The sequence below is a fragment of the Vigna unguiculata genome, chromosome 9 (genome assembly GCF_004118075.2).
Source record: "Vigna unguiculata cultivar IT97K-499-35 chromosome 9, ASM411807v1, whole genome shotgun sequence".
In the NCBI taxonomy this organism is placed as follows: domain Eukaryota; kingdom Viridiplantae; phylum Streptophyta; class Magnoliopsida; order Fabales; family Fabaceae; genus Vigna; species Vigna unguiculata.
Window position 1 is genome coordinate 31,559,616 of NC_040287.1, and position 24,321 is coordinate 31,583,936.

The following is a 24,321-nucleotide window of genomic DNA, read 5'->3' on the forward strand; positions in this document are numbered from 1 at the left end:
TAAAAGTAAATACTTTTACTTTAAGAATGGATTTTGCAGTATATAAATTTAAAATTCCGATAAACAGCTTCTTGCAGTTGATTTTTTAAACTATTCATACCTGTAAAATTATCATTTAACCAGTAAAATGTTGCGAGTTTAATTTCTATAGTGTCAATAATAGTAAGAAAATGTTGTTGACTTAGTTATAAAATAAACCTTCAGAATTAACCCTAAACAATAATTAGGAATTGTAAGGAGGGTTAAATATTCTTTTTAAAATGAAAATTAGAATTAGTCACTTTCAAAAACTTTGAACTAATTTAGTCTTTTAATTCTCCAAATACATGGATTTAATACTTTTAACCGAATTTTATTAAGTTTATTTCACGTTTCAAACGCATTTTATTATAATAGTTTAGTTTGTCTACCGTGTTTAACATATATCTCCGCTTCAATGTTAGGTGAGGAACGCGTTTGAAATGTCAAATAAACTTCAAACAATTTAGTTTAAAGGACTAAATTCATGCCTCTATAAAGATAAGGGACTGAATTAATTCAAAATTTCCAAAAGAAAAAAAACTAATTCCAACTTTTATTAAAAGTTGAAGTATAAAAAATATTAGTTTGTTTACACTGTTTAACACGCTCCAATGTTAGGTGAAAAATGTATTTGAAACGTCAAATAAACTTAAAACAAATTGGTTTATATAACTAAATTCGTGTATTTATAAAGATAAATGACTAAATTGGTTCAAAATTTTAAGAAAAAAAATTAATTTCAATTTTTATTAAAAGTTGAAATATAAAGGGTTAATTATGTTTTTCGTCCCTCAAGTATGGGTAATTTTTGGTTTTAGTCCCCCACGTAATGTTTGGTCATATTCAGTCCTCCACATTTTAAATCTAATGGAATTGGTCCCCAATTTTAAACTCTGTTAATTTTAATTCACACGTGTCTAACGGATGGCCACGTAAGGATCCCGTTTTCAGCTGAGAGGAATTTTTTTGCACGTTTTAGTTACTCGTTAATAAGGCACATGTCATTAATGTGATTAAAAGAACTTAGCTGAGGTTTTTGTTAGCATTAAAATGTCATTAACTTCACTAAACCAACTTAGCTGCTGAATGGGGGTTATGTTAGAAAGTGATTAAGCTGTATTCATTTGTAAAAAATCTCAGCTGAGGAGTTGCTGCAAACGTGAACCAGGGAGAAAGATCACCAACAACACAAACCAGAAGCATGGCTGCACAAGTGATAGGGTCTCAAGCAAGTACTGCAACCTCTGCTCAACCCACGTGAAATACAATGAGGAATCAAACTGTTTTGGTTGCTTTTAATGGTGGACCACTTTTTGTAGCAGTGGGCAATATCATAGTGGACAACTTTTTGGATTAAAGCAAAATTGTATTCAGATGTATGGACCACATGTCTGGTGTCCAATACTTTATTAAATGTAGTTAAACTTATTTTATTCAGATTTGTGGACCACATGTCTGGTGTCCATTAAAACTTGTGTATGAATTACTTGTGTTTTGTGAATGAAGTAAAATTTTGTGAATGGATTACTTGTATTTTGTGATAATGCAGTCAAAATTTGTGTATGGATTACTTGTGTTTTGTGATAATGCAGTAAAACTTTGTGTATGGATTAATTTGATGAAATCAATTAAATGTATATCTTGTTAACATCAAAGGAAACCTTACAGGATAAAAGTCACAACATATAACCACTGCTATTTAATTACAGCACAGTTGTTAAACACAATTGAATTACAGGATAAAACACAACCATGTAAAACACAATTGAACTTCTCATTTCATTCATTACTGCCATATTACAAATACAAAACACTTCCCCAACAAAAGTTACCTCAAACTTACTTAACCATTAAAGTTCCATAGATAACTAATCACAGCTAAATAATAGTTACTAAAAAACTAGTTGCAATTGAACTTGAACAGCAACATAAAAACAAAGACAACTGTTAATGTCCATGACAAAAGGAAAAAAACTTGCATGAATCTCCCAAACTTTTTCTCTTCTTGCAATTTCGCCTTCAATTTCTCATTTTTCTTAATCAACTCCATTATAACTTTCTCCTTCTCCAAACACACTTCATCTTCTTCAGTTCGTGTTCTACCACTGTCTTGAAAGTCCGGTGCGTTCCCTTCATATTTAGAATCCTCTTCATTAAACCATTCAAAGAAATTGCAATGAGAATTGGACTGCATAAATAAAACAAAACCATTAAGACATCAAACGAAATCAAGTTCGCCCAATAAATACCAAATTTGTCACTTACAACCTAGTTTCTACATCTCCAAAATAATATCCCGTTGTTCTTCACAGTCGTTGCCTTTAGGAGCAGTAATCTTTCCCCACACCCACACAATTTGGATGTCATATCCGACGACAATGAAAAGGTCTGCGAAATTTTCGAACCACTACTCCTCTGCGTACAATGAATCCCTCTGCTCCCACTTTTCATCACCCTAAAACGATCTTCAAACTTCAATCTTCAATTTTGGCTGCCAATGAATAAAATACGATAACCCCCCAAAACCAACACGAACACTCCAATTTTAGGATTTTAGAATGACCCCAAATCCCTCTTTTAAAACAGTTCTCATAATATCAAGACCACATGTTGTTCATCAATTCCTCTCAGTTGAAAACGGATCCTTACGTGGCCATCCGTTAGACACGTGTGAATTTAAATTAACGGAGTTTAAAATTGGGACCAATTCCATTAGACTTAAAACATGAAAGACTGAATATGATCAAACATTACGTGTGTGACTAAAACCAAAAATTACTCATACTTAAGAAATAAAAAAACATAATTAACCCAAGAAAAAAATGACCAATTGAACAAAACAGATATTCAAATATTATTTAAACCTAAAATTTTTTGTTGTCTTTTACACCGACAAGAACCATACGACAAGAAATGACACCCATTATTGTACTCAACCCTGTTTTTTGATCTTTACAATAACAGAGATTTATTAAAGAAACAGATGCTTAGAATTTGACATCAGGGGAAGATATGGTCCCCAACCAAGAAACCTTAGTGGAAGCGGCGCTCCGAGTTCTCAACACCGCCGACCCCTTCGAGAAGGCCCGACTCGGCGACTCGGTGGCTACGCGTTGGCTCAATGGAGCCATGGCGGAACCCTACGACCCTTCTGCCGGCGACCACCTTACGCTCCCTGATCGCCCCGCAAGGCTATCTTCTGTCTGCACCATTCTACTCTCACCTTCTTCCATTCTCTGGTGTTCGACAAAATGCCTCACTTTCACTTACGTGCATAGATATTGTGTTGGCAGGTGAAGTTGGTGGCGCCGAGTCTGATGCCGAAGCTGGGCAAAGCGGGAAGCTTGCAGAGCAGAATAGCCATTGTTCATAGCCTCACTCACACTGAAAGCTGGGCCATTGACTTGTCTTGGGTATTTGTGGATTGTTAATTGTATTCTTTAACTTCACTTGCGCTTAAATGGTCTGCTTCCATGGAATACTTTATTTTTGGGTATATTTGAATTGGTTGCTGATAGTGGAATGGATAAGAATATAATTAGGCGGGAAAATTGGAATAGAATGATTGTATGTTCTAAGATGGAATCAAGCAAATATCCCATTCCATGTTTTTGAAAAATGATTGAACAGAATGAGTTGTAACTCTTTAATTCTAATGTTATATATTTGGCTCTTCTAAAGCAAAGGAGGGTAAAATAATTATATTATCGTTGGTGAGAAAATCATTATTTTAACAGACATATATTTTCTCATTAACTATTGAGATTACTTTGTTTAGTCATCTAAAATAAATTGTTCACTTTAAAGGAAGTGAGATCCATTGATTTCAACCCCAGAAAATTAGTTTGCAGAAAGAAAAAAGTTATAAAGAAGATAATAATAATGAAAAAATGATTCACAGAAACACTAGATTACTTGTTTGTGAAGAGAAGACGAGGAAATGTTTTATTTGGACGGAATTGTTTTAGAGAAAACTACACCTACCTCTCCTAAAGTCTCGCTAATGATAGACACCACAAGACTTCTTTTACAACAGTGCATTCTTTCACTCATTCTATGCATTTTTAGTAAAGTGACTGTTCTTTCTCTATGTTTATCCCGAATTTTCATTTCATTGCATGTTTTGTTATTTTTGGAGAAGAGATTGGTATTTGGGCTATATGGATGAAGAATACACGAATTTTAGAGGGATCCTCTTTGATTCTATGTTAGGGGAGGCGAGTGTTTTTTAACAAAGCAGAGTAGATGTGAATGTCGTTTAATGAGAACTCAAGGTAGGTTAGTTCAATTTTGTCGTTTTAAACTTGCCTTACTGTGAGAAAGATTGACAAGGTATAAGTGGAAATTTATGATTAAAGTGTTGGGTTTTGTGAAATCGTTTGGGATTTTAATGGTGGCTGGAAATGGAATGATGATAGTGTTGGCGGATAAGAGAATTGGAGAACAGATTTATCTATATTTAAGGAAAAGTTAATAAAGATAAAATAGTCATTTATTGATTTCAGTATTAGGATCACACTCATCACTCTTGAGGCTTGAACTAAACTTTAATTGGCCCTCGTTGCAATGTGTTTTAATGTTTGTTTGGAAGAAGTTTAGTTTTTTCATATGCCACCTCCAACATTTATTGGCAAATATCTTTATGCATGATACATTCATGCAGGATATAATAGCACGTTTTGGCAAGCAAGAATCAATGCCTAGAGAGTTCTTTACAGATTTTGTGAAGGTAGCACAGGATGAAGGGCGGCACTTCACTCTTCTTGCTGCACGACTTGAGGAGCTTGGTTCTTATTATGGAGCATTACCAGCTCATGATGGCCTTTGGGATTCTGCCACTGCTACTTGCAAGGATTTGTTAGCACGATTAGCCATTGAACATTGTGTCCATGAGGTGTGTCTTTGAGTTATTTGCCATTGTAATTTATGGGATTGCTTATGTTCATGATGAATTGAGCTCATTAATCTTGTATCACTTGTGGAAATCAAGAGGGTTGCTCACTAATGCAGGACTCATGGATTGTGTTTTTTTGGGGGGTGGGGTTGCAGAGTGCTTTAGCAATCCTTGCAAGTTTTGTGCCTGTCACAATCTTCGTTTTCTTACAAAAGAAAATCTGAACATGTGGAGTGTTTTTTTTTTAATGACCATTTTCTGTTTTGGAAAGCAAAAACACATGTTTAATAAGAGTAGTTTTTGAAATATGTTTCAAAAATAATATTTCTTTTTTCAATTTTTAAAATAAAAATCCAAATATTTCAAAGTCATTTTGACTTTTTTAATTTCAGTTTTCTGCCACTAATTTTTCATTGTCCTGTCTCGTCCTTTTCTCCACTTTCTCTCATTCATCCCCTCTCAAAAAGTAAGTTTTTGAAAATTGCTCTACAAAATAGTTCTTAAAAAACAGAACTGCAATTGAACACATGTAATTTTGCAAATAAATTTCCTAATACTTGAAGCGAGAGGTGAGTTTCTCCCATCCTGCCGACTGTAGTTACTACTAACTACTATTTGTGAAATGCTTCCCTCGTGGAGAACTGAAGAGCAAAGTTTTCTGATCGAAGTGACAATTATATTTTTATAGGAAAAGTGCAAAGGCAAATTTTAGGAAAGTTTTTATCTCTTTTGTTTAAGCTTGAAAAGTTGAAGCTACAACCATTTTTTCATTCAAGTCATTTTGTCAACTGTATGGTACGTTAGACTTTTCACAATTATTTTAGTACTACTTTGTGGTGGGATGTCACTTGTCTCCGGGGACCTGGAGCAATTTTTTAATTACATAAGCTTTAACTATACGCATGGTGTGTTTTCTTGTTTTAAAGTGTCCACGTAGCAAGTGCAAAAACAGGAAATTTTTAACAATTTTTTGTCTCGTTTTTGGCTTTCTTATTTTAATGAGGTCGTTGTAGTTTCCTTCGTCCTTCTCCTCCATGAAGACAGAGTTATTGTTTCTTTATGAAATTGACTTCATATGTTAACTTTGTGAAAACCAACCCGAACCAGTTTTCTTACATGGTTTTGGTGCTAAAATAACTATTTTATTGTTTTCAGATGCTCTACAAATAATTTTATTGTTTCTTTAAAAAGTTGTTTACAGTTATTATAGTTAGGAAAATCTTGCAATTATTCAATATGATAATCAACTTGATTAGCATCTGAAAACTCTAATCTTCTGTGCCAGAGTTTAGTTTTCACAGTTTTGATGGCTTGAATGGATTCACTTGTCTACATTCAAATCAGTACATTATACCAAGTACTGCTGCATATAAAAATTTCCATCTGTTCTCATGTCTGAAGTTACCTATTTCTTGGAGGTTTTCCAGCCTTATCATTTGATGAGGGAAAAATACTGCAATTTCATAATAAAACTGTAAGAAGTTAAATTGCTATTATAGTAAAACTCTTGCAATGAACTCTGCTCATGTAGTGATCATCACAAGCTATTGTTTGTGGGTCAACTAATGAGGATCCAACAATTTTCTCCAACAATTTTCTGACAAAAAGCTCTTAGATGTGAACTTCTAATAGTAGATCACATATTAGTGCCACTATTGCTTGGGGCATAAACCTCATAGTGAGGCAACCTCCCTCCCTCAATTTCTATACATCCCAAAACATGACAGAATGTTTATATTATTTTGAAGCATTGTCACTCACACGATTATTATTCTGAGTCCAGATTCTCTACTGGATTTTATTGTTCTGTCCTCTATTAAGCATTAAAAATACATTATATTAATATCTTAAAAATCTTAAACAGTATAGAGAAATTCATCAGACAATCCAAATTTGATCGTTACATAAAAGTTGTGCTATTGCTTTTATTTAAATATACCCCTGATTGAGTATGAAACAGGCCAGAGGACTTGATGTGCTGCCTACAACAATCTCACGTTTTCGCAACAGCGGTGATAACACTACAGCAGATTTACTAGAAAGTGTAGTTTATCCGGAAGAGATTACACATTGTGCTGCTGGAGTGAAGTGGTTCAAGTATCTATGCCAGAGGTCTATGAATTCAACCTCAGAGCAAGAAGAGCAAAGTGAAAGTAAAGATGAAGAACATGAAGTGATAACAAAGTTTCATGCAATAGTGAGAGCATATTTTAGAGGACCCTTAAAACCACCATTTAATGAGGCTGCGAGAAAAGCAGCTGGATTTGGTCCCCAGTGGTATGAACCACTTGCTGTTAAAGAGGTTGATACCATCCAATAGCAAATAATTGATATCTTTTATTTAACTGGCAGTATCCTAGCTTCATACATGGCAAATGTAACACATACAACAGCAGTTTTGGGTCTTTTTTGTTTCATATTTTAAATATTTTCCATTTATTTCCCAAAAGACCCATGTTACTGGCCAAAGTCATAAAATTAAGGTCTATACTAAAAATGTTAAACAACTTATATGAATTTTAAACAGCAAGGTTATCAGTCAAAACTTGAGCCAAGAACTGAACTATGGACTGGATTTTTTTTTTCTTTTTCTTTTGATCAACTAAACATAAAAGCTTTAAGAGCATTATTGGTTTAGAATCTAACTCTTTAATTTTTTATGTTTAAATGAGTTCGTGATTTTAAAAGTTTTAAAATATATATATATATATATATATATATATATATATATATATATATATATATATATTCACAAAATTTATCACTTTCTTTCGGGTCGACAAATACCATTTTTCCATTGTATGATTCGTTTTATTTTATGAAAAATGATATTTTAATAAAATTTAATACGACAAACTTTGACAAACAATTATTTTTTATCAAAAGAACCCTAAAATTTTATTATTTTATGTTTGTAACTTTTATAAAAAAATAAAAAATTATTATATTTAATAACTTTGTCAACTTTGTCAATAATTTGTTTGTCAAAATATTATTTTTGTTATTTTATTTTCCATTTCTTAACACTTTTAGTATGATTTATAGAATTCTGAAATAAATGATTCTATATCTACAACTACAAAATAAACATCATATAAAAAAATGAATTGAATTTACTCAAAAACAAATGTAAAATTTAGATGCTTTTATCCCAAAACAAAATTAAAAAGTATAATGAAATATAAATGCTTGTTGGAATGAGTTTAATTGTACTTTAATCTTACATGGAACTTCAATAATATTTGAAACATATGAGACACGAATAAGTTATTTTCAATTTGTTATAATAACATATCAACTTTGATATTATATAGTATTAAATCCTAAAATTAAGTAAATACAAAGTTGATATGTTATTGTAACAAATTGAATTAAAGCTTGACAACATATTCCTTACACGGATGGCACTGGATAGGGACGGGAATAAGTTTCACTCTCTCATACCTATTTTTGTAGAAAATAATCATCCTTGTACCTAAATCTAACAATCTAACGGGTATTAAATTTGTGTGTTATCCTCATTCCCGGATAATAGATATATTCTCGTACCAATATTTGTACTTATTCTCTTATTATTTCAATATTAATTAATTAATTTTTATAATATAATAAAAAATTACGATAAAGGAAACATACTATTATTAAATATTTAATAGTAAGAGGATGATTGTTTATTCGATATCATATATTTATAAATAAATTATAATTGTATACATTTCAAATTACAATACCAAATAAAACTTCATGAGTACCAAAACATTTATTAAATTTGTAAACATTAATAATGGATCCTAGTTGATAAAATTTAAAAATATTTAAATATATATATATATATATATATATATATATATATATATATATAAAGGAATATAAACATCACTTGATCAAAATCACACAAATAACAAATATTAAACTAATAATAATAAAATTTTAACATAAATTTTGTATCTTTTGAACTTCAATTAATGTTGGATGGTGATAAAAAAATAATGGCAACTACATTAGATTTTTATGTTGTAGTAAATAAAATTTACTTATACAATTATAATGACAAAATTATAGTATTATTAATAATGAGTTACAAAAAAAAATTATATAAAATATATCAAAATAGTATTATACCTTATAAGAATAAAAACCAAATAAAAATATTAAAAAATTATCAAATGTGTCTTAGAAACAATTGAAAAGATTATTGAATGAAATCGGACAAAGGAAAACAAATGTACAATAAAGGATATAACAAGATGAAAAATAACTTATATCTCTAACAAAACTTTTTAAATATAAACATCGTCAAGAGTCAATGATTGAGAAATGATGAAAATTATTTTAGCGAAACAAAATAGTTTATCAAATGAAACAAAATTAATAATAAAGCAAAGAAGATAATTTTTTTATATTACCTAATAGGTGAAATGTTTATGCTATTGAACACTTAAACTGAGAATGTTAAACACTCTTATGGGAAAGGAAAATATATGATAAATAAAAATATTTAAATGTGAGACATAGAAAACAATTAATTGACATACATTATTTAAACATAATTACATAAAGGTCATGATAAGATGAAAAATATATTAGAGATGCAAATAAATTTCATGACAAATAAAAAAATTAGAAGAAATAAAAAATAGAAAGTGTCTAATAATATATATATATATATATATATATATATATATATAATCGTGAATATTTTAATAATTTAAACGGAATGGTGATATGCCGGGGACGAGTATTATGGTGAGTTATGGGAACGAGGACATGACGGATATGTACATGTCATACCAAATTAAAAAAGTCGGGGATTTCCAATACTCAGTCAAGGGATTCCTCATCAAAACAGGAACGAGTTCGGACAATACACAAAAATAAATTTATTTGTCATCCATAATTCCTTAAGCATGTACAATAACCACAAGCAAGAAGATGTATTTAAATTTTTTTCCCTGAAATTCCCAACTAATTTTAATTTTACATCTTCCTAATTTTAACTTTATTTTTAATTAGAAATATGAGTTTTCATTTAAATTTCGTATCATTTCAACTATTTAATTTAAATTTATACCACATTTATGAGCAACGATAAAATGGTAATCACCTACTTTTATGTATTAAAACATTTTTTCAATAGTTATAACCATAAAGTCGTACACTAACTTTTACAACCTTTCATCCCAAATCAATTTTCAAATTAAATCATTTATCCCTTACTTCAAACAATAACACAATCATCTCTCGATCCCTACAAATTCATTCACTTATTCTCCTTCACATCCATTTTCCAAACAAGGTTGATTTAGGAGAGAGGACATGATGAATTTGAGTAGATTAGAGGGTAAAGTTTATATTATTCACTATTTTGAGGTGAAAATGAGTTGATTTGTAAATAAAAGGTGTAAAAATTTGAGAGAAATTTGATTGATGTAATAGATTAAAAATTAAGTTTAATTGAAAAAGAAACAAAATTACTAAAATGTCTTTAATATTGAAAGTAATCTAAAATTATAATTAGATAAGTTAGATTTATTTTATAAAAAATATTTAATAAATAAATTGAAAAAATAATTATTTTAATAAAAATATAATAAAATACAATATTTATTATATATATATATATATATATATATATATATATATATATTTTAATAAATATTTATAAGCATAATTTTAAAATCATATTTTTATATTATTATTATTATTATTATTATTATAACTATGAAACAAAATGATTTATATAATTAATATAAATAACCTTGTTAGCGGTATATGAATGCAGATTTCATTCAATTATTCGTATACTGTTTCTATAACGACTCAATGCAATATTAACAAATCAACCCAATGACCTAACAAACTGTATAAATATAAATAAATTTAAATAAATTTATTAATCACGCAGATTTCATTCCATTCTTCGTATACTATCCTTTATAACAACTCGATGCAAGACTAACAAACCAACCCAATGACCTATCAAACTGCGTACATATAAATTTAAATAAATTTATTAATCACGTTTCCTTTAATTCGATTTATTAACAAGTTTTTATTTCATATTTTAAAGTACTTCTTTCTTTAATATTAACAACAAGAATAAAAATAGATTTCAATGGTTTTTTTAGATTTATTATTTATTATTTAATATTTAAATTAAATTTTCAAATAATGATTACAATAAATACAAATAACTTATAATAAGAAACAAGTTAAATTTTAAATTTTTGATGACAAATTTTCTACAACTAATAAAATAGTACAGTAGTTTAAAAAATATAAACTATATTACATGGGATGTCTTTGATGACGTTGAAAAATTTATATGAACTAGATATAGAAACTGTCTTATTTACGGATAATGTTTATGGAAGAGATAAAATTTACACTATTTCAATTTTTAGGCAATAAATAATAAATACCAATTTACAATTTTTATTTATTAAATTATTTATAACTATAGTTTCTCTATTTATTTTATATATTGAGTTTAATCTATTTAGCATATTCAATTTAGATAATATTTATTGATAAAATTTTCATTTTAAAACAAATTATAATAACATTCTATATATTTTAAATATAAAATGAATTGTCATATCTATATTTTTTAATAAGACGAATTGTAATATTTAGATATGTGTTATATTCGATCATGATGTAAGACCCTAGAAAATGGCGTTTTAAAAGTGATAGTGGTTTAAAAATAGTGAGACTCGATTATTTTAATATTAAAAGATTTTAGTATAAATAGAATTGTTATAAACAAGTTTCATTATTTTAAAACACACCATCTCTCTAGAAACCATTTTTCTAGAGTTCTCTGACTTCTCTCTAGAGGTTTTGTCTCTCTGGTCGTCTGATTGAAGAACCGAGACCGTAGGATTGATCCTCTCGGCGAGCTCTTCAAATTGGACCGATCAGTTTCTCCGTTCGCGTAAGTTGAGTTTTCGCTCTTTATTTTAGTCTTTTTCTGTTTTCTGTTGCATGCAGACCCTCTTCCGCTTGCATGCGACGTTTTAATCATCAGTATGAGTCTCTGCTGATCAGTGATCATAACGGTATGTCCTGATCGTTCTTGTGATGTTTCTATGTGTAGATAGAGCATCCTGTGGAGTTAGAGGTGTTGACGTTTTTAAGGCGTTGACGTTTATAAAGTTGTCTAAACAGGATAACAGGTAAGGGAAGCTAACTGTTTTACTTGAACTTCATCTAGAAATCATTATGATGACTTTGAATTGCATGATTGATTGTTGTATAAGTGCTTGAATTGTGTAATTGAGTGTATGCTTGGATTGTGCTAGATTTCTTTACTGTTGCATATGAGAACAGATTGGGAATCTGGTATTTTCGCTTAAGCGAACAGCTCTCACCTGAGCGAAAACACCAGAAACTCATCCCCTGTTTTTGCGCGAGATCTCGCCTAGGCGAGCCAGTCTCGCTTGAGCGAGAGTCACTCTCGTCTAAGCGAGACAACTTAGCCTGAGCGAGAATTCGCCCAGAGTTTGGGTTGTTCTTTGTTTTGAGCCTCGCTCAGGCGAGAATGACTCGCCTAAGCGAGAGAGCCTTTATGCCTAGGCGAGACCTTCTAGCTTGGGCGAGAAACCCTGCAGTTGAGTGTTATTTCCTTGTTTCTAATGGATGAAGCTATGTTTGAATGTTAAAATATGAACTTAGTTATGATATGCATGAATTGTTATGACTGGTAATATGTGCGGTGAAATTGCATGAAGTTGGAATATGAGAAGAAGTGGTTGAACTAGGATTTCAAGGGAAATTCTAAGAGGAATGTTTTAGTGTATGTAAGGACATAAGGACTCAGTTTTGGTTGGTATCCTGACGCTCCTAGTAACCATTAAGACTCATGTAGAGTATGATGGATTACGTCGGGAGGAGTAGCAGGAGGTCCTGGTCTATAGACCCGATCCGCCATAGAGTTGATGGGACTTACCCTGGGAGTGGTTGGGTGATAACCCCTTGTGTCCAAACTCTGCAGAGTTTGGGAACCATCGCAGGTGCAAGCCACCAAGAGATCCGATGTCGCTTACATAATCCGGATATTGAGTCTAGAGTCATGTAAATGTGTTGTGGTGGTCTATATGATTCTGGTGATAATGAGAAAGATTGCGTGGTTTCTGTTTATAATTGAACTGCATGATTCCTTAATCAGATTAGCTTACCCTTGCTTTTTGTGTTCCTGTCTTGTGTTGTATGTTTCCTTTTGCGATGATCACCTATTCGGTGGGAGCAGATGTGGTTGCAGTGTCAAAGGCACTTATGGAGAATGAAGAGCCATCGTGTTAGTGTTGAAGAGGAGGTTTCCAGTGGGAACTTTAACAATGGTCAGTAGTACAGAGTTTATTAGTTTAGTTTAAGTGTATAAGTGATATATTTTTATAGTCATACCTTTTGTAAGACTGTATTAATATATTGGGTACACTGGATTATCTGTTTTGGAACTATGATGAAACTCCCTATTTTTATTAGTTTTAAGCTGCTGAAATTGGGATGTTACATTTATGGTATCAGAGCAGTTCGTCCTTAGGATGACCTGAGGGTTGTGGGTTTGTCATGTCTTTTTTTGTGTTGGAGTTCGAGTTTAGTAGAGTTTGTCTTTGAAACCGAAAGTATTAAGAACAGAAAACGTCTTGATAAAGTAATGAGAGTGCACACTCATGACTAGATCAAAGATTATTTTCCTTTCTTAATTTTACTGGTTTGAGAAAATAAGAGAGGTAGAGAAAAGTTTTGGCTATCAATAGATGCTAGAGTTTTGCCCATGTTTGTTTTGTTGCACCTCTGTGGTTTGCGTTTAGTGTTTATAGTGATAGAGGAATGCAGATTCAACGTCAACTTGACCTGCTTACCTTTGTGAGGGTTGGATATAGCTTTTGAGATAACTTTTTGTCTCAAGGATATAGGTTTGTTGTATGAAGTAGATCGATGAGCGAGGAAAGTTAAGCTTTGGGTTAGTAGACTGGATGAAGAGGTTAAAATTTAGCATCAATGTTTAGACTAAGGAAGCTTCAAGGGCAGGCTCACGAGATCAAATATCACAAGTTTTCCAAAAGGAGTTGAGTTCAAAGGTTAGAAATATTGAAGATATCAGTGTATGCCAGCGCAACAATGTTTGGGAAAATTAACTTGGTTCTACATCATGGCAATTCTGAGGTTCAGAGTTATCCAGATACATGCAATGTTAGGAGAAGTGTCATTAGATATAGTCGTAAGACCATATCTAGTGCTTTATTGGATTGGTGGAAGAGAAACAGTTGGTAGATCCTAGGTTACAGAAAATAATGAGATTGGTTGGCATCGAGCAAGCTAATAAAGATAAAGATCGTGAAGTGTAAAAAGACGACAAATCCCTAGTGGGAGGTTAAGACATATCAGAGTTTGCGGATCAGTTAGGTAAGATGATGTTTCCTAAGTAGAAAGAGAAATAATATGTGGATGAGAATGAAGTGGCATAAAGGTTTCATATTAGGTTCAATAATCAGAAGGAGATGCTTGGATCTTTTCAGTAGACAGCGAGATGTTTCAAGGAAAAGTAATTCATGAGCATAAGCATTGACTTTGGGGCTGAGGTAGAGAAATTCAAGTGTGGGGAGAAGAAGTGAACCGTTAAGTTTGATCTTGTGGGAACGATAAAAGCTAGAGAAGGCAGAGTACCGTAAATAATGAAAAGAGAAGAAAAATCTTAAGTAGTTAAAATGGTGTCTACGGTAGTTGGTGTTGGAGTTGTTAATGCAAATTATCAAATTCAGAAGGTGGGGTTTGGGATATGAGTTTTGGTTTCGTTCGTGATTATAAAACCTTGGTGTCGTCAATATGATAAATGAGTCATGGTTAACTGCAAGGAAGAGTTGGAGTTTGAGCTAGTAGTTTTTCTTCTATGGCGAACAAGTAAATGTTTCTTGGACGTGTGGTATGTTTCGAGGTGATCAAATGATTCAAATTCAAAGTTAACTTAAATTGTTTCCTTTACAAGGTTTGGGAGCATAAATCTCAAGGGTGACTTGGTTGTTTTCCAAGCTCATTCTGGTGGAATGTGGTATCATAGGAAGTGATGTTCCTTGTTTCAAGAAGGTGAGTAAATGGTTGTGCATCAATGTATGAAACAAGTTGAAAAGTGAAGACAGAGTGTTATCGGTATGAGTGTTTATCTAGTAAAGGCCGCGAAAAACATATGCAAGGGATCTTAGTGGTGAAACATTTTTAGTTATGTTATGAAACAGATGTTAGAACAATCACCGACCAACGGTGGGATTCATTATGGCATTGATATATGAAACGTAACCAGTATCAATAGTTTTACATTGGATGGTTTTGCTAAAAGTGTGGAGTCAAGACAACAGGTGGAGGAGTCCTTAGAAAAGCAATGGTTTAATCGCAGTGTATCATCGTTAGTAATCTAGTCTAACAAAGTTTGGAAAGAGAAGTAATTATATGTTAAGATCTACGACTGTAAGTGGTTAAGATGAGTGGAAAATGTGTTAAGGGAAAGGAAGTTCTAAGAGTGACTTTAAGTAAGGTTTTACAAGCAAATTATTATCAAGGTTTTGTGACAAGTTTCTCAAGTGTGAAGAGAGTCGTCAAGACGTTGAAGAAAAACATGATCGGCGCTTTAATGATTGATTATTCTTTTGCGGTTTATTGTGGTTAAACACATCATATGTGAAAATGGTTGTTGATCAGAGTGACGCAGCGGAATAATGGTGGGATATACTTATCAATAGTGGGAAAACAGAAAAAGAGGGGGTATCTTACTCTTAACCTGGTGGTTGATGTGGTAGTGAGTTCTCTAAAATAAACAGATGTGTCAGTGTTATGAAGATTTGTTAAAGATGTTTAGTGATCATCAACAGCTAGAAGTATGGAGTTGCATAGAGGGAAATGGATAGGAAACGAGAGAGCAAAATCAAGTTATGGTTTTGAGTTGTGCTATCACCGTAGAAGTGGAAAAGTACTAGTATATGTTTTAAGCGGAAAGAGAATTGCAGTGGTTGGTTCGACAATGAAGAGTAAGAATTGGTGGAGAGATGGTTGAAGATTAAAGGGTTTAATAAAATGCTGAGAAAGTGTCAGAATTTGGGGTCATTGTTGCCGCAAGTGAAGGGTCTACTCTGGAAGTGGGATAACATTATTATGGACTTTGCTGCCCTGGTCAAAGTCAGTATGAGAAACATGATGTCATGAGGATGGTGGTGGATAGGGTGGTCAAGAATGTTATGAAGTTGTGTGTGACCAAGTCAGATGAGTGGTACCTCAAGGAAGAAACTAGATAATGAGAAGTGATAACAATCGCGTTCTAGGTTGAGATCGGTTGCAAATCTTTACATTTTGGTAAACACCTACTAGAAGTAGTGGAGAACATATGGAAGGTGGGTCAACATATCAGACATAAGTGGGTTGGTTAGGTGTCAATGATCATTCAAGTTTTAAGGTGGAAGGTGGAAAGTTACTTTGAAAGTAGTGACTAATCCAATCTATATTGTTAAACATATATCGCTTAGCACAGAGGCTGAGTTTTCAGTCAGTTTAGTTGTTGCAACCGTTAAGTTAGTCATGTCTAGGTGGTTGTTGTAGAGAACATGAGGAGAGCATGGTTTTCTTTCTATCTGACGAGTGAATTTTCGGGAACGAAAATTTTTCTTGTTGGGGAGAATGTAAGACCCTAGAAAATGACGTTTTAAAAGTGATAGTGGTTTAAAAATAGTGAGACTCGATTATTTTAATATTAAAAGATTTTAGTATAAATAGAATTGTTATAAACGAGTTTCATTATTTTAAAACACACCATCTCTCTAGAAACCACTTTTCTAGAGTTCTTTGACTTCTCTCTAGAGGTTCTGTCTCTCTGGTCGTCTGATTGAAGAACCGAGACCGTAGGATTGATCCTCTCGGCGAGCTCTTCAAATTGGACCGATCAGTTTCTCCGTTCGCGTAAGTTGAGTTTTCACTCTTTATTTTAGTCTTTTTCTGTTTTCTGTTGCATGCAGACCATCTTCCGCTTGCATGCGACGTTTTAATCATCAGTATGAGTCTCTGCTGATCAGTGATCATAACGGTATGTCCTGATCGTTCTTGTGATGTTTCTATGTGTAGATAGAGCATCCTGTGGAGTTAGAGGTGTTGACGTTTTTAAGGCGTTGACGTTTATAAAGTTGTCTAAACAGGATAACAGGTAAGGGAAGCTAACTGTTTTACTTGAACTTCATCTAGAAATCATTATGATGACTTTGAATTGCATGATTGATTGTTGTATGAGTGCTTGAATTGTGTAATTGAGTGTATGCTTGGATTGTGCTAGATTTCTTTACTGTTGCATGTGAGAACAGATTGGGAATCTGGTATTTTCGCTTAAGCGAGCAGCTCTCGCCTGAGTGAAAACACCAGAAACTCATCCCCTGTTTCTGCGCGAGATCTCGCCTAGGCGAGCCAGTCTCGCTTGAGCGAGAGTCACTCTCGTCTAAGCGAGACAACTTAGCCTGAGCGAGAATTCGCCCAGAGTTTGGGTTGTTCTTTGTTTTGAGCCTCGCTCAGGCGAGAATGACTCGCCTAAGCGAGAGAGCCTTTATGCCTAGGCGAGACCTTCTAGCTTGGGCGAGAAACCCTGCAGTTGAGTGTTATTTCCTTGTTTCTAATGGATGAAGCTATGTTTGAATGTTAAAATATGAATTTAGTTATGATATGCATGAATTGTTATGACTGGTAATATGTGCGGTGAAATTGCATGAAGTTGGAATATGAGAAGAAGTGGTTGAACTAGGATTTCAAGGGAAATTCTAAGAGGAATGTTTTAGTGTATGTAAGGACATAAGGACTCAGTTTTGGTTGGTATCCTGACGCTCCTAGTAACCATTAAGACTCATGTAGAGTATGATGGATTACGTCGGGAGGAGTAGCAGGAGGTCCTGGTCTATGGACCGATCCGCCATAGAGTTGATGGGACTTACCCTGGGAGTGGTTGGGTGATAACCCCTTGTGTCCAAACTCTGCAGAGTTTGGGAACCATCGCAGGTGCAAGCCACCAAGAGATCCGATGTCGCTTACATAATCCGGATATTGAGTCTAGAGTCATGTAAATGTGTTGTGGTGGTCTATATGATTATGGTGATAATGAGAAAGATTGCGTGGTTTCTGTTTATAATTGAACTGCATGATTCCTTAATCAGATTAGCTTACCCTTGCTTTTTGTGTTCCTGTCTTGTGTTGTATGTTTCCTTTTGCGATGATCACCTATTCGGTGGGAGCATATGTGGTTGCAGTGTCAAAGACACTTATGGAGAATGAAGAGTCATCGTGTTAGTGTTGAAGAGGAGGTTTCCAGTGGGAACTTTAGCAGTGGTCAGTAGTACAGAGTTTATTAGTTTAGTTTAAGTGTATAAGTGATATATTTTTATAGTCATACCTTTTGTAAGACTGTATTAATATATTGGGTACACTGGATTATCTGTTTTGGAACTATGATGAAACTCCATATTTTTATTAGTTTTAAGCTGCTGAAATTGGAATGTTACACATAACATATGAGAGAAGATAAAAAGATAATGGAATCTCTCGTTTATTTCATCTCCTTCTCTCAAATTCTTACAAGTGAATATTTTAATTACCATCAAATCATTCCTTCATCTTCTCTCTAAATAATAAATACCTTTAAATAAACACAATGTTAATCTTTTTATGTTGCGTGTGTTGGCCTTTTAGTACATTAAATTTAAAAGTTTTAATGTAGAATTTAATATTTTATTAAAAGCTTGTTTCAGTTATTTTTAACAAAAACATGTAAAATAGATTAACAAAATTCACTGATATTTAAATGTTTTTCTAAAACGTATTTTTAACGTAACACTAATTTAGTACTTATGTGTTTAAAAAGAATCATACCAAATATTAAATAAGTCAATAAATTAATTTATTTATTTAGCGCCTTTTTAAATATCAAATTAGTATTTCCAGAGAAACAATAGTAGTAAATTGAACAATTTTAAACTAAACACACAAAACCCTAAAATTATTAAGGATTAAAAGAACAAGTGAGATTAGACTGTATTTTATAATTTGTTAGATTTTAAGAGCAATTTGCCGATTCTAAATTTTTATTTGAAAAACATTGGATATTTAAATTTGTTTGGACTAGAAATGAACAACGGAACTATGAAGCATTGGACATTATATTATCATCAAAGGATGGATATGATTTCATAAGTTTATTTTAATAATAAAGTTAATCACCAAATTATACAATAAAAAATCATAAATAAAAATATTATTAGTAATTAAACAAATTAATCAGAAATAATAATACATAATATTATGTTATTGAAACACACTAAAATTATTATCTTATATAACTACAAATAATTATAATAAATGAATACGTCAAATAAAAAAAAGGTCTATTTTTATAGTTTAAAATGGATTACAACAGAATTTCAAAAGACACAAGCATAATTAGTGAATGCTTACGAGATCGTATTACATAATATATTTTCGTTTAGTACAAATATACATTTCATTTTAATATATTATATAAATACAAAATTTAATTATAAATTTTAATAATATAATCATTTTATTTTATTATGCAACACTAATCAATATTGTCAATATTATATTTAAATATTAACTAAATCAATTATAAATTTAAATAATAAATTAATCATTGTATATAAATTTAAATAATAAACTAAGCATGATATAAATTAATCAATAATAATAATCATTCAAATTATTAATTTATATATAATAATAATAAAATCTGTTTTAAAAATTTAAAAATATAGAAAAGAGAATACGAGGGGTCTCCTACTATTTGGGTATTTAAATTTGTTTGGAATACGAAATGAACAACGGAAATATGAAGGGAGAGAGTAGCAGTAGCAGAACTGCAACGGAAGCGGAGAAGACAACGATGATCTGCCGTGGGAACTCGTAATGGAAATTCTGTTGAGGTTGCCTGTGAAATCCCTCGTCCGTTTGAAATGTGTCTGTAAGTCATGGCTTCGTCTTCTTTCTGATCCACACTTTGCAATATCCCAACGATCATCGTGATCTTGCATAATAGGTTCCTGCAGAGGGTTTTTACTTCTGAACTCTGATCAAAGTCTCTGGGTGTGGAATCCATCGACTGGTGTCCACAGAAAATTACCTTCCACTCTTATTGAGTCAGATTTGAAGACATTTCTCCAGGGTTTCGGGTACGACCCATCAACTGATGACTACTTGGTCGTTAGAGTGTCATGCAAACCAAAGCATGCAACCAACGGTGTGGAGTTTTTCTCGTTCAGAACTAATGTGTGGACACATGTTGAGGTTACCCATTTGTCTTATATAAACGATCTTGAGCATAACAAAGGTGGGTTGCTTTTGAATGGTGCTATTCATTGGTTGGTTTGTCGCTTTGATGAACACAATGTCACTGGTTGGCTTGTTGTCTTTGATTTAACTGAAAGGAGTATCTCAGAAATGCTTTTGCCGAGTGAACTTTTAAATTACTGTGACTTTGATTCTTGTGAATTGGTGGTGCTTGGAGATTTGCTTAGTTTAAGTTTTGTGGACTCGGACAGTTCAGTTGAAATGTGGGTGATGGAAAAGTACGGAGACCAGTCATCTTGGAATAGGGCTATTGCTGTGTATGCTGAACACTTCGTTGCTGATACGCACTTCTTCCCAATATGCTATACAAAAGATGGTGATATTTTTGGGTCAGATGGTTGGGCTGGATTGGCAAAATATAGTTTCAGGGGACAACAGCCAGAGCATCGATCCTATTATGATGGTCGTTGTGGACTCGAGGTGGCTGTGTATACAGAGTCATTGCTTTCATTCCCTGTGACAGCAAGCAAGCAAACGGAAGAAGATGAGTAACCAGAAACAGTAAGTCTTAGCTTATGAAATATTTTCTGGTACCTTTTCTATTTCTTTTAATACTCACCTTGTATCATGATTTATGAATTCCACTTACTTCATTATTATGTTTTTGTTTTACGCTTATTTCATCATGATTTGTTACTGTGTCCACTAGTGTATTTTGTATCCTTCCACACTTTCACAGGAATTTGAGCTTAACCTTAATGGTGAATTTATTGCATGCTAACGTGATATGTAGCCTGGTTGTTTGTTGATGTAATCTGGATGGAACATTACTATTAATTGTGATGTCCAATTTTGTCTAAGCTACATGTCAAGATGTTGTGAGGTCAATACTATTGGCTTCCAATCCTATTCAAATGGGTTTATTTTATATTTTTGTATTGATTAATGCATAAATTACCACTAATTTGATGAAGAGTGTTAGGAACAAAGAAAGGACACATTAGTGTTGGGCACGCCTTAGGTGCCCCTGAGCGCCAACTCTACGTTGGTTTCTGTTACCCTGTTTGCTGCATTTCAACTGGTTTTTGGGGGTCAAATGGTTGATTTTAGTGATGGGATTTTTAAAGGGTTGATATAATTGATGTTGCAATGGTTGTAGTACAAATATGAGTTGAGGATAAGAAAGGAACTCCATGGGGAAACGTCCTATTGTTGTGTAAATTGGTAGTGTATGCATTGACGAATGAATTAAAGGAAAGAGATATCTTGACACTCTAATACACATTTACACTCATATATAGTAGAATGAGTTGTGGTAATAATAGAGGTCCTAGTCTAAAAGCTTTTTCTTAGCCTAAGGCGCAAAGGAGATTCTACAAAGTCGGAGAGACCATTACAAGTACATGTCTTCGGTGAATCTAATATCATGTATCCGGATAATTGAGTTATATTGTCTATATTTTATGTTTCATTTCACAATGATGTATGTCTATGCTCTGAATTTTTTTTTTGTTTTTTTTTGGTGTATGCATGTTCCTTTTATAAATAATCTTACTTTCTCTTGTGTTTGTATCTTTTATTCTTTTGCAATGATTATTACTATTTGGTGTACTCCTTATATTAGCTTTTCAATACTTGTGTTATCCTTTTGAAAAAACTCTGTAGTTCTTATCTCTTTATAATTTCTTTGAGCTGGATATGAATTTACTTTTGTTTCAGTATTATCTTTGAAGATGACTATAATGAAGCAATCATATATTTTGTTTATGCTTAATGAATAACAATTATATATGATGTCCTAATTATATAACGTTGCACTATTATTTGGAATGTTATTCGTGTCCCATGTTTCAAATATTATTGAAGTTCCATGTCAGATTAAAGTAAAGTTAAACTCGTTTCAACTAAGCATTCATATTTCATAATACTTTGTTTTTTCTTACTTTTTTTTAGTGTAATTTGAAATATAACTTCTGAATTGTAAAATTTAAAAAAATTTCAGATTATGCTATTAAAAATTTAAAAGTGACTTTCATATTGCAAAACACAAAACTCATTTATTTCTACAAACAAATAGCTTTCGAGTAAGTCATTTTCCCTCATAAATATGAATTTTAAACGGTAGTAAAGCAGGAGTGCTTTTTTTTTTTTATCTTTCTATTGGATCATCTAAATATAAGTTCTTTCTACTGGTCACATAAATATACAAGTTTTAACAGCGCGATGCTTCTTTCATGTACAGATCGGGATATTTGGATGATAGTATTTTGAATGGTTTAGACTCTAACTTTTAAACATTTGATGGTGTAGTGTGTTTGCATTTTGGTACATTAAATTTTTAAAGTTTTAATATTGTATATTGTGTTTTTTTTTTTAAAAAAACTTGTTTTAGTTGTTTTTAACGAAGATGTAAAATAAATTAACAAAATTCACTAATATTTATATTTTTTTTAAATGTTAATCTTTATGATTTTTAACTAAAACCTAACCTGAAGTTTATACTTCATGCTTTTAAAAAGAATCACACTAAAGTATTAAATAAGTCAATAAACTCATTAATCAATTCCATTAATTTATTCAGCGTTTTATACATATCTTATGAGAGAGCCACTGGGTATCTAAATTTGTTTGGATTAAGAAGTCCACTAAAGTCAGTCAACTAAGGAAAAATGAAGGGCGAGAGTAGCAGTAGCAGTAGCAGAGGAGTAATGGAAAAGAAGAACATGGCGATTCTGCCGTGGGAACTCGTAATCGGAATTCTGTTGATGCTGCCAGTGAAATCCCTCGTTCGTTTCAAATGTGTATGTAAGTCATGGCTTTCTCTTCTCTCTGATCCACACTTTGCAATATCACATTTTCAACGACTCACCGCAAGCTCTAGCAGACTTTTGTTCATAGCGCCTCCTGCACTTGAAATCCGATCCATAGATTTCAATGCATCCCTTCACGATGATTCTGCATCTTCTACCTTAAACCTCAACTTTCTACCTCCCAGTACTTATCATAATGTTCAGTTAATAGGTTCCTGCAGAGGGTTTTTACTTCTGAACTGTTGTCAAAGTCTCTGGGTGTGGAATCCATCCACTGGTGTCCACAGAAAATTGTCTTCCACCCCTATTGAGTCCAATTTGATGCAAGCCATGTTTTTTACATTTCTCTATGGTTTCGGGTATGACCCATCAACCGATGACTATTTGGTGGTTAAAGCGTCACACAATCCAATGTCGCTCGGTAGTGCCACCACCCGTGTGGAGTTTTTGTCGCTCAGAACTAATGTGTGGAGAGATGTTGAGGCTACCCATTTGTCTTATATGAACTCCTCTAAGGGTATCAAGGGCATCAGAGAAGGGTCGCTTTTGAATGGTGCTATTCATTGGTTGGCTTTTTGCTGTAATGGATCGATGGATGTCATTGTTGTCTTTGATCTAACTGAAAGGAGTTTCTCAGAGATACTTTTGCCGGTTGAGTTTTTAGATTATGAGTCTAATTGTTGTGATTTGGCGGTGCTTGGGGACTTGCTTAGTATATGTTTTGGGGAGTGGGACCATTCAGTGGAGATATGGGTGATGGAAGAGTACAGAGTGCAGTCATCTTGGACTAAGACTATTATTGTGTCTGCTGAAAACATTCCTGCTGCTATGTACTTCTTCCCAATATGCTATACAAAAGATGGTCATATTTTTGGGACTGATGGTTGGACTGGATTGGCAAAATATAATGGCAAGGGACAGTTGCAAGAGCATCGGTCCTATAGTCAAGGTTCTTATCGATCTCAGGTGGCTGTGTATACAGAGTCTCTGCTTTCATTCCCCATGTAACAGCAAGCAAGCAAACTGAAGAACATGACTAACTATACACAATAATGAAACATTTGCTGGTACCTTTTCTATATTCTCAATACTCACTTTGTATTATGATTTATGAATTCCCCTTGTATACTAAAGTAATACACGGAATGATGAAACTACTACTTCATTATTATGTTTTTGTTTTATGATTATTTCATCATGATGTTGTTACCGTGTCAATTAGTGTCATTTGTATCCTTCCACTCTTTCACTTAAATTTTTGGAATTTTGGCTCAA

At 32.6% G+C, this 24,321-nt stretch overlaps 2 protein-coding genes across 3 annotated transcripts; both read left to right on the forward strand.

Annotated features, from left to right (window-relative positions):
- The first annotated feature begins 2,935 nt into the window (after positions 1-2,935).
- Positions 2,936-7,341, forward strand: LOC114196197 (uncharacterized protein HI_0077). Its single transcript, XM_028086762.1, has 4 exons — positions 2,936-3,222; positions 3,315-3,434; positions 4,685-4,915; positions 6,876-7,341. Exons 1-4 carry the CDS (start codon positions 3,034-3,036, stop codon positions 7,233-7,235), a joined length of 900 nt encoding a protein of 299 aa, XP_027942563.1. The 5' UTR covers positions 2,936-3,033; the 3' UTR covers positions 7,236-7,341.
- Positions 7,342-19,765: 12,424 nt separating this feature from the next.
- LOC114164002 (F-box/kelch-repeat protein At3g23880-like) lies at positions 19,766-24,321 on the forward strand. 2 transcript variants are annotated; one of them, XM_028048452.1, is made up of 3 exons: positions 19,766-19,910; positions 19,986-20,797; positions 22,818-22,939. In XM_028048452.1, the coding sequence occupies exons 1-2, from the start codon at positions 19,856-19,858 to the stop codon at positions 20,786-20,788; spliced, it is 858 nt and encodes a 285-aa protein (XP_027904253.1). In that variant the 5' UTR covers positions 19,766-19,855; the 3' UTR covers positions 20,789-20,797; positions 22,818-22,939. The 2 variants fall into 2 exon arrangements, with proteins under 2 accessions (XP_027904253.1, XP_027904252.1); XM_028048451.1 differs by lacking the exon at positions 19,766-19,910 and having other exon boundaries at positions 20,546-20,797; positions 22,818-24,321.

Excerpts from the sequence above, each read along its gene's own strand:
- LOC114164002 (XM_028048451.1), top strand. The coding sequence starts at position 22,906 with ATGAAGGGCGAGAGTAGCAGTAGCAGTAGCAGAGGAGTAATGGAAAAG.
- LOC114196197 (XM_028086762.1), top strand. The coding sequence starts at position 3,034 with ATGGTCCCCAACCAAGAAACCTTAGTGGAAGCGGCGCTCCGAGTTCTC. Across the intron at positions 3,223-3,314 it reads GCCCCGCAAGGCTATCTTCT|GTGAAGTTGGTGGCGCCGAG; the intron begins GTCTGCACCATT and ends TTGTGTTGGCAG. Across the intron at positions 4,916-6,875 it reads TTGAACATTGTGTCCATGAG|GCCAGAGGACTTGATGTGCT; the intron begins GTGTGTCTTTGA and ends AGTATGAAACAG.